General features: G+C 39.3%; 1 protein-coding gene across 2 annotated transcripts in view; it reads left to right on the top strand.

Annotated features, from left to right (window-relative positions):
• The window catches only part of SNX20 (sorting nexin 20), a 258,470-nt gene that overhangs the window by 245,341 nt on the left and 1,710 nt on the right, over window positions 1–11,419 (top strand). The window contains exons 1-4 of one of the 2 annotated variants that reach the window (XM_051805900.1): window positions 165–304; window positions 5,482–5,611; window positions 7,649–7,826; window positions 9,432–9,583. In XM_051805900.1, the coding sequence (XP_051661860.1) occupies window positions 7,661–7,826; window positions 9,432–9,583 (318 nt within the window). In that variant the 5' untranslated portion in view covers window positions 165–304; window positions 5,482–5,611; window positions 7,649–7,660. Of the gene's footprint in view, window positions 1–164; window positions 305–5,481; window positions 5,612–7,648; window positions 7,827–9,431; window positions 9,584–11,419 lie in introns of those variants that run through there. The other variant, XM_051805899.1, reaches the window with a different exon arrangement.

Genomic DNA, 11,419 nt, shown 5'->3' with positions numbered 1-11,419 from the left:
GGCTACGGCGGCGCTGATTGGGTGGAACTGGCGTGCCCCCGAGGGCGGGGCGGGCACTCGCGGGGTCGGGGTGGCCCCGCCCATCCCGTCCAGTCTCTCGGGGCCGGACCTGGACCTGGACCTGGACCTGGATCTGGACCTGGACCAGCCCCTGCTCCGGGGCTCCGCTGTCCGCGGGCCCGTCCCCGCCACCCCTTCTTGGGAAGGACTCGCGTCCTGCGTCCAGCTCCCTGTCCTGAGCGAGACTCGCTTTCCCCGGCGCGGCAGCACGTGGGGACGGGAGGAAGGGGCTCCTCGGGGCCCGGTACGGTCACAAACCTCGCCGGGCGCGGAACTGCCGACTGAATTAATGAATTGGCCTTCCGTGCGCGCTGGGGAAGAGGGCGGGAGGGATTTCAGCCGTGCGGTTTCCCCACGGCACAGCCTTTACAGGCGCGGGATAATTCCGAGCTCGCTGGGGAAGCAGCGGCCGCGGAGTTCCTGAATGCCGGGCTTGGCCTGGCTTCAGTACCCAGTTTTGAAATATTTTTACTTTCAAGAAATGTAAGTAATACTGCTGAATATTCGATTTAATAAAAGCCAAATGAAGCTCCTCTTTAACCGACCTACTTTTGATTGTGACTGTCGCCTGAACGCTGCGCTGTTTCATCCACTTCGCATCGCTGTTGCTCATATATAGTGAGCTCTGCTTAAATAGTGAATGGCAGAATGAACTCTGGGATAGAAAGGAGTTCATCAGCGGGACGGTTGTGTTTACAAACTATTCACACATTTCCAGAAAGCAATATTTGTTTTTAGAGAAGATTTTGTTAATTAATTTTTTTTTTAAAATAATGTGTTATTTCAAACCGATGCTTTTAAATTTCATTTAAAAAATATTTCTGAAGTTTTGCCTTGCGAGAAATGGTCATCTTTGGAAAATGCAGTATATAATCCTGCACCTAAAGTGGTTACAGTAATATTGACATACAAAGAAACACTTTCCTGGTTTCTTAGCACCTGTAACATTCCTTTAATACATGTTTTTTATGTAATTTAGTAACATATGCAGTTCAACATTAGCTAAAGTCTGTTCCAGTTAATCCTGTTCCCTATAGCTCTCCAGAATCCAGAGACACAGTCAGTAAGCAGACCTAGTGCAGCCTTGAATCTAAGCTCTTAAGCCCTGTGTGTCACTGCCAAGGTTTTTCCTAGGAAGATGGGAAGGCAGGACACAGGGTTTTATTGGTCTGGACACGTGCCAGATGGAAAGGACACAGACACCAGCAGGAGTTTATTGGAAACTCCTGAGGAAACATGAGAGTCCATCTACTATGGAACAAATGCTCACACTAATCATTTCACTAGTCACTTACAAGCAGAAGTGCATTTCAAAATCTCATTTAATTTTTAAAGAATAAATCATCTTGAAAATATATACTAAGATTTATGCCTTACATCTCTTCATTTTGCAGGAGAGCTCCCAGTAACCCCAGCCATGCTCAGCTGATCCTCAAGGTGGCTATCTATACACAGCTGCTGCAGCCCTCCACTTGGAGAGCTGCCTTTTATGCTACTGCAACATGCATTAGCATGTCTGCTATAAACCCTGTTATCCCAGATTTTATTATGTTTACATTTTGGGTATAGATAAATCACATGAGGAACATGATGATAAGTATTAGCCAAAGTACACCATAATTATATGTGAGAAGAAAAGGGGACAGACACAACATGAGCAGAAAATATCAAAATACTTGATAGGAATGACTACATATAGTGTTCCTAATAACTCACTATATTTAAAATTATCCTGTATTCCATGTAATTATGTACTTAACCCTCTATGAATCCATCAGGAAAAATGACCAGCATGACCCATTTGGAAGGTCTGTCATTCTCCAGACAGAACAGTGCTTGTGACATTTAACCCAAGTTAATATCCCATTGACCCACTGGCTTGCACACAGCTCCATGTCACTGACACACCACAGATGAAAGGCAGGCCAAGACTGGTGTTTACTCTAAAGCTCCTTCATACTCCTTTAGAAGTATAAAGGAGTTGTAAAGTGATAACAGGACTTTGGCAGTGTAAAACGGGCCTGGTACGTCTCTTTCATGTTGAAAACCCTGTCAGTAACACCAGCATGAGATATTTTTCATTAAACACTGAATGATTTCTTTAAACCACACTCTTGTTAAGAGAGACATGTTTTGTAATAATGAAGTATGGTAAACAAATTCCACTTTCAAATGACACAACACTACGTGATTAAATATTATATCATAGCATGGTACAAAATTTTGTGCTGAGCCAGGATAGGAGTATGGTATTCATTTATCACAGCATCACCCCAGAAGTGCAGAATATTCATGCAAAACAGCTGAACGTTTTCTGCTAATTCAAACATGGAAATGGTCAGGATTTATCCAGCTGCATTTAAGAAAAAGAGAGGAAAGGTTCTTGTAGGAGCATCAAAGACAATATTACCACACTTTCTGAATATTAGTTATGTGATAAAAAGGGACTTGGATAAATATGTTAGGTATTTCTGCTTCCCGCTGGTTTTTGGTGTTTGGTTTTTTGTTGTTTTTTTTTTCCTTTCTCTCACTACCTACAGTTCTAATGAATGATTTAGTAAAATAAATAAGGTTTAGTTACATAGTTTGGGGCCTGAGATGGGAAAGCAGCACAGACTATGAAGTTGCCTGAAGCTGTACTTCTTAGGACAGAAGCTGAAAAGTATTTTGTAATAGGGCTATTACAGCCACATTCTTTAACAAGAATAAGACCTTGTTGTGCCTATAATAAAATGCCAATAAAATCTGCTAGAAAACTGCAGTTCATAGCAGACATTGGTTTATGTCCCAATTTTTCAAGCTGATACCAGCTTTGTAGTATATGGTTGGATACTGTATCTGTCTGGGTTTGTGTAATCTATCTGATTGGAAAAATGGGAACTGCCCAAAATGGGGTATAAATCAAGGCAGAATGTTTGACACTATTACAGCAGTCTCTTCTGTTTTTTTGACTACCAGCACAGTCTTTCAATAGTGGCAGGCATCCTTAACATGACATCACGCTGCTGGCTCATCTGGTGTCTAGTTGCCAAGTTTTGGACATAAACTTTCAGGTTATTCTTCCTAAAATGAGTATTTTCATCTTAAATTGGTATGGAGGACCTAACTCCTATGACAACCACCTTTTTTGCAGTGCAGTATTATGATTTTAACCTTGCCTCACTCCTACATTATTGCAGAGCACTCTTTTTCCATATCCCCTGGTAGATGCATTTTAACACCGTGTTCTTTATGTCTGATGAAGCCAGTACTTTCACAGAATACAAACTCTATGTGAGCCAGTGCATGAGGATCCCTTTTCCATCCCTATAACAGAACATGCTTTTCTGTTAAAATTTACCACAGTTTTACGAGTATTCAGGTACATGGATGGTGTAAGTGCACTTACCCATCTCTCAGAATGCTCTGCTGCCATTGTGAAAATTTTCTTTTCACCTGCTTGACCCTTTACACAGTATTTGACTATTGGAAGTGAAGCTGAGAATATAAAAAGAAAAATATTAGTTATGCATTCTGCTAACAAACACCACTGTATACCGTAGTGGTTTTTGCATGTGCTAATCAAGTAGACATTTAGGAAAGTAAAATGCTGCCAGACTCACAACACTGGGTCCAGTGAAGGGCGAGGTGCTGTTCAGAACCAACCCGAGCTCCTGGGAGCAGGATGAGGAGCAGCAGCCTGCTAAACCTGCTGTGGATGTCACAGCTCCTGAGCATGAGGAACACGTTCAGGAACCAGCTGTGACCATAACAGCTGGCTCTACAAGGACAGGCAGAACTCTTGTAGAACACCTTTGATTTGTAAATTAGTTCATATCTATCAACCACAATCATAATAACAGATTTCACTTTTTTTAAAATCATCCAGGTTGACTGGATTAGGACTTACTTATTCTGAAATAATTGAAAGGAGAAGTCATACTTAATATACTGAAAAATGTACTTTTTTCTTTTAGCATTTAACAAGAGAAAGACAATAGCACTAAGCATCACAAAATAATACATTGCTTTTTGGCAGCACATAAATTAACAGATTCAGAATTCAAAGTTTAAATACATCTGTGAACTGTCAGCATGGGCAAAATGCATTGAAATCCCTTTTGGGTTTTGCTCACAATTGTAACCAAACCCATAAATCTAACTTTAAAGGAATAGAGTAGAGCCAGAAACACATGCCTTGTCTACACTTAAAAGGGTTGGCTGGTATAGCTACACCTTAGAGCTGAATTGGCAAGCACAGATTTCTGTTGTAACTTAAATCATATTCTGCATGGAACATGCTAAAGTGGCTGAAGGACTCTGCCAACACAATGGCATCTACACTAGGGCTTTTGCCAGTGTGGTTGTAGCTGCATTGGAGTGATTTTTCATCATTCTGACAGCTATTTTGGCAAAACTTCTACATTCACACAAAGTCCAAGTTGGAGTTGGCATTATTTTATGTGGCAAATAGAGCAGAAGAGAAGAACTACCAGTTTATGGCCCTGGTTCTACATTATTGTAAACTGTTTGTTCTGAAGGAATGTGTGGAGCAGGATCCATGTGGTCCTTTGGATGTTTGCCTCCCATATTTGAGCTGCATTAAAATTGCTTGGTTTTTCAGTGACTGAGCTTTGGCAAGGGGGGAAACTTACATTACTTTAAAAAGATAATGTCCATATTATTTACCTCAGAAATAGCTATCCTGAGGGCTTAAAGCAAATTTCCAAAGTGAAGTGAACTGCAAAAGGAAGCATCTGCACCAAAGGACATGTGGATTAATAATGCATAATTCTATTTCACTTTGTCCTCAGTTCAACAACAAATTTAAGCGTATATTAAGTGTAGGATTAATTTTAGGCACACTTGTAAGCCCATTTCAAGTTTAGTAGACATGTCAGATATGATAATGCTCCCACTTGAACTTTAATTAAGCAGATATTTGAAATTAATCATATGTTTAAGCACTGTGTGGAATCGGGATTTCTGTTGGAAGTGCAAGTTTATGCAGAACGAGGCTATTTGCTGTGGTACCACCTGCATTTTTTTTTCCTGAACTGGATGTTAAGTCTGTACTTTAAAGACATCCCAAAGGGCATTATTTTTCCACATAAGCACATTTGCATATTTGGCTTTTTTTTCCTAATCTCCCTTTTGATAAGTGTTTTTTTTTTTTTTTTTTTTTTGCTTCAGAAATCCATGCAGAGAAGTTTTTCATTGATTTTGTTAATTGCATTTACTGTTGAACTCTTTCCTCTGCCAAGCCCCATGGAATCCTGACTCTGGGGTTCCCAGACCTGCCTGGTGCTGGGCCCTGCTCGTGGGCGAGACACAAGGGCTGCTTGGGGCAGATTTCATGCGTAATCAGCCAGCACTGAACCAGTGAGCCAATGGGACGAGGAAGTCTAATTTAATCAAGGCTTCTTCCTTCCTTTTTGCAAGACACAGAACGTGCCTGCTAGAAGAAAGCACAGACACGTTTTTCTGCATTCCGAAAATGCGAAGCAGGCTTTGTGTGGCCTTGTACAGACCATCCATGGGGCACAACTAACAGCAATTCAGCAGTTTCCAGGTGAGTGTTTTGTGCACTTTGGTTTCTAGTTATTTAAAGCTCAGCGAAGGAGCTAGAGCAGCATTTACCCTGAAACAGAACAGGATGAGTGTCTGTTCCAGATAAAAATGTGTAATTTGTTGCAGGGGTTTAGTATTGTTCTGGATTTTTTTAATATGTAAAAATAAATAGTAGCTTACTTAAAAGAGCTTGCAATCATTTTTAGCTGTGAAAATGAAACTGTTTATATGAAGTGCATGTTTTCAAGGCACATAAAAAGGCAGAAGACTTGTGTATCATAATGTCCAATTCTGCATTCTTCTGTTAAGAAGTGCGTTGTGCTTCTCTGGTGGATCATGTTTTTAAGTAGCATCTATATGTATAAATACACACTCACATATATGCATATGTTAGGTATATAAAGCTATACATATGTAAAGATTTTTTTAAAAATGTAAATACAATTTTGCTTATAAAGTTATCCCAGCTTACGACCAAGAAAAAAGTTGTCATTTAAATTTGTTTGGCCATTTTCAGATTCCTCATTTAATCTACTATATATGCTCTTGGGATGAACTGTTGTGATTTTCAAAAGACTGAGCAGTTAGACAATAAGTGGCTACTCTTCATGCTCAAAAAGCAGATCATAAGGAGGACTCAAATAACAGTGAGAACTTTTCATTCCGAGTCTGAAGTCCGAAAACAGGAGCTTCCATGATGCTTTTATTAAGGAGGATGACCACATTTATGTATTTGTTTATCCAAGCCAGGCAAAGGAAAGGTTTCTGTTAGGGGAAAGTGGTTTGCCCTTTCATTTCCAGCGGGGAAAGCAATTTCTTTTCCTTTTATAGCCTTGGAGCTTGCCAGAAATCAATAGGACTGCTGAAGGAGTTTCCTCACCTCTATATCCTGCATTGCATAACTGGGTGGTTGGCAATTGGAGGCAAAATGATATGTAGTAACATCCCTCTCCTAAACTCTCCCATTATTTAATAACCACTGCATGGCTTTTTAAAACTATATTGTTCTGTTATTTGATTTTCACCTACTGGCTGAACTGTGAGCAAAACTTCACTCATGATAACTAACTGAACACAGCACCCTGGCAAAGCTGTTAGGATGTTCTTAGAACTTGTCCAACTGCTAGTATAACACAGTGTGGTAACAGGTAGGTTTTGGGTTTGATTTTCTTTTTTCAGTTGGTTGTTTTTTTAAAAAAACCAAACAACATCCTGGGGAGACATTTATGTGGCAGAATGGTCACTCTGGTCTGTGTAGTAGGAGCATATTGTGTTAGGCATTTTATCAGTGCATGGTAAAATACTGGTCCTAACAGAACAGGCATACAGATCTACTGCAGTACAGTATGTACGGTAAGAGGACTAGTAAAGGGAGAATGCTTTTATACAATAATTAGTAAATTCAGTTATCCTTACACTGAACCATTGTCAAATTCACTTGTTTTGTTCTCATAGTACAGAGACAAGTCCCTGGAGGCAACCTGAAACTGTGAAATATGATAAAAACATTATACTATTTTAGATATCACTCCATTTTGCCCTACAGGTTGTTATTAAGAACAGATGGCAAGTTTTTGAGTCTTGAGAACAGCATATTCTAGCAGTGTAAGAGAGCCAGGCTGCTAGTTATACTAATTATCTCCAAGATTTTAGTTTATCTGAACTCATACTTGCAAGCTTGAGGGCAAAATACAGGGAGGAAAAAATCTGCCCACACTGAAGTTCATGACCAGATTCTCATAGGTAAGAATTGATTTCCCTGCCTAATCTTATTCAACATAACTTCTTATGGTTTTCCTGTTTGTTTTTAACCTGTCAGAAAAAAACATCTGAGCACTTTCAGCAGTAACAGTAATAGGAATGGTTCTGCACTGGTAGCTGTGTAGATATTTCTGGTTTTTACTTTAGCTTTTACGAAACTACAGTTGCACTGATACAAGTTCACAGAGAAGAACGAGTAAGTAATAAAAAAGATTACCAAACTGGATCCTCTAAAGGCGTTGTACTAAGAAATATCGTGGGTTTTGTAATCTTTCAGCGAGAGCTTGCAATGGACCAAGATTCACACTGCACAGCAGAAAGGGAATTGTTGGAAGCTGTAAGCAGAATTACTACATTTTCTACCACAAACCCAGCTGATAAAGAAGAAAATCAACCCAAAGCTGAAATTTCGTGTCAACTGAGAAAAGAAAACCCAGAAAAAGATGACTTGAAAGGTTGATGCTATCTTCTAATTTTATTTTTCGTCTAGCTATTTATGCCATTAATCTTTTATATAAAAACCTTTTCTTATTAATTGCAGCAGCAGTTCAAAATTATACTGCTACACTGCACTGAAAATAAGCCTTGCTTAGACTTGTAATAAGAATGTAGCAAGAGTGAAACAGATGCATATCCAAGTGTGTTCACACACAGTTTTCCTTTTAAATTGTTTGTACCTAAAATGCATTACAGATTTGATTTACACACCAGGAATGAAATCAGTGATCATCAGATGGCCTGTCCCAGGAGTGCACCTTCTGTGCATCACAAAATCTGAACTTCATGACAGTATCAGCAAAGATACCAAGATTGAAGTTTATCTCAAGCAGGCGGCTCTCACATGCCTTTAAAGAGACAGCATTGAACATTTACTATGCCCAAGATTGCTGTCATCTGTTATTAAATAAAATGTTACGTATAATTCAAAATATATATAATCTCATCAAGATTTTTCATCCTGCAAGGATGTCATAAAAACCATCTCTCTTAGGAAATATTTGCTTTGTAGAGATCAAGCCAAACCCAAAAGGCCTTGATAATTGAAACTGTATGGCCAATTGATTGAGAAAATGTAAAAGCAGGAGTACTATGATGCCTTTACAAGTCTATTTCTGCATCAAGCTGATCTCTTACCCTTCATTTGTGCTCATTCACCTCCATTGTCAGAATGCTACATACATTGCAGACTGACTTCAGCTGACTGCCTTGACAGTGTGCCCACTGAAATACAAATATTCCACTTCTTTTATCCACTTTGCTAGCCTATATGCCACCTGATGAAAACTGTTGTCAGTAGATTTCAAAGACAGAGAAATCACCTTTTTGAAATGCTACATCAAATTCTCCTGTAAGCAAACTCTTCAACCAGCTGTCCTATATTTTTATATATGCATATGTATACATATGTATGTGTGTGTCTGTATGTGAGTGTGGGAAGAGAGAGAAGGGAAAAGGAGGAGGTATATAAAATATTTGCAGCTGAACTGTGTCATCAGCTACAAAAGAAAACGAGGATGCAAAAATTCCTCCAGTTGAGCTGGTTATCCAGCTTTGAGGTTAGGATATTCATGTTTTCTCAGCTTTTGCCTATTACTGCACAAACCCCATATTTGAATAGGGTCAGTATTTGAAAATATGTCTGAATTTGCAGCTGCATTGTGTTAACTCCTCCTTTGAGCAACAAAGAAGCCTGGAGAAACATCTGACTCTGAAGACTGTTGATGTTTCTTCGGGCTGCCTCTGGGATGGGGAACAAAATCTTGTGCTCAGACTGTGCCTGAGGTTACACCCTTCACATACAATACTTTTTGGCACTACTTTTTCTACAACTTTGTATTCTGCAGATGAATTGGTGTCTTTCAAAATTTTAGACCCAGTAACTTTCCTCAAAGCATCTGGACCTGTCATTACTATCAGTGAAATCACTTATTTTATCAGTCTTTAGTTCTTGCTGTTACAGCAACAAAAAAATCTAGGCTGTCCTTTCACAATAAATGCATAAGAGCTTTCTTTCCAAATGCAAAGGATATAACCTGAAATATTAAATATATTATTTTTAGATTCCAATGCAACCCTAAGTCCCCACTCTTCGATGACCACTAAGGAGCTTCAGGAATACTGGAGGAACGAAAAAAGCCAGTGCAGACAAGTCAAACTCCTTTTTGAGATCCCATCAACCAGAATTGTAGAGCACCACTTGTCTAAATATGTGGTAAGCTAAGAAATGAATATGTAAGAAGATCATTAATTTTTCTTCACTCTACAGGGGTCTGCAGAGCACACAGCATGTCTCACTACATGAAAGCCTTACCGAGGGCCAAGTTTTGCAAGCCACGATCATACGGTGTAGAAGCTCACTGATTGCATGGGCATAGCTGGTGGAATCTGCCTCTTAAAAAACCCTGTGATAGTCAATTCACAAAATCTGCATCAGTGGAGAAGTAATAACAACTAAATTAGTAGCTTTGGTATCCCTAACACCCAGAGTTTTGTCAACATTAAGGAAATTCACACAAGTAAAAAAATATCTGTATAGTTACACTTCCACTGAGCTAGCCTGCTGTAGCAGCTGCAGTGCATTTGTATAACTTCCACATGAGAGGTTTCTGTTAACACAAGTGCAAAAGTCTTTGATGTTGAAAAAGCCTAAGACATCCTCCAGCTACATCACTTGAGATCGTTCCCCTTCCCTACCTAGAGCTCCCTTAGGTGGCATATTTCTGTCATATTTTTTAAATGAAACATGGGCATCATGGGTAGGAACAACAGAATAGGTTGGATTTTTGTATCTTTACTTGTAGTGCTGACACTGGGCTTTTATTTCTGATGCTGCTCCTGGCCTTCAGAAAGACTGATCTAGAGTGAGTCTACTCCTGTGAAATTCAGACAGGGATGATTTCCTTTGTTGCTACGACCTCTGAGATGAAAAATGCCAAGAATCATTCTAGCATTGCTCATACTGGGTCATCCAGCTTGGTAGAATTCGGAGCAGGTAAATGTTTTGCAGACTGGCCTAAGATCTTTTTGCATTCTATATACACACCTACTTAGTTCATGCCATACAAACCTACTTATTGCTGCTGTTATTGCATACTCAGTGGTATCCAGCTTGCTGAATAGTTCAAAATTATTTTAGTATAACTGTGTGAGAACAAGAGTATCTCTCAGCTTATGTGCAATTAGTTAAAGTTAGTTATAAGTTACATGCCTAGGCAAAAAGATTTACATTAGAAAAAAATTGAGCCAATTTGAATGACAGTCAAATTAAATGGTATTTCGTGCCTTTTTCACGCACACTCCTCAAATAAAAAACCCCAAGTACTTGTAAATTATTGACTTAGCTGCCCTTGATAAAATGACAACTTAAAAAAATTGCTCTTATGATTGTTTTAGAATGCATCAGGCATATATACACTTTTCAGCAGGGAGCAGGACAAAGTATAGGAAAATGTCACAGTGCTTACAAATGAAAAGAGATCAGAGAAGTCAGCTCAAATTTAGAAACCTTTCAAGAGGCGCCTATAAAGATCATTTATGAAGATTAAAAGAGAATTTCTCTTTAAGGAAAAACAAGGAAGAGAATCAGAGAGACACTAGAACGAGTGCTGATTTGCACCCTTCAGAGCAACAAAGAAAACAACTGGCATGAGTAAAACCTGTCCAGCTCCTGTATAAATCAATGGGAACAGGGTGAAGCTGAATATGAACACAGACATGTAAAAGGCCCACAGTCTGTGTCCTTAGCTGGTGTGTGGTGCCACAGTTAAGCTGGCCTCAGTGCAGCTTCACTGGTTTACACACGTTAGGGATTTGGCCCTTCCTCAACATCACTGTGCTTTGATCAGATCCAGAAAAGAATCTATTTGTACAACACATAACACACAAATTTTTTTGCAGCTTTTTTCCTAATATCACATTTATTATAACCATTTTGAGGCTAGTGAAGAGCTGAGGAAGACATACTCCTGAGTTACTGTGGGGGCAGCATTGCTGTTAGCTATTAGTGAAGGAATTTAGATAGCAAACAGATTGTTGTAGAAATGTCAAT

This window comes from Manacus candei, unplaced genomic scaffold (genome assembly GCF_025592945.1).
Source record: "Manacus candei isolate 608988 ecotype Guabito, Panama unplaced genomic scaffold, ASM2559294v1 h1tg000065l, whole genome shotgun sequence".
Taxonomy (NCBI): domain Eukaryota; kingdom Metazoa; phylum Chordata; class Aves; order Passeriformes; family Pipridae; genus Manacus; species Manacus candei.
This window is presented reverse-complemented; position numbering and strand designations above follow the sequence as displayed.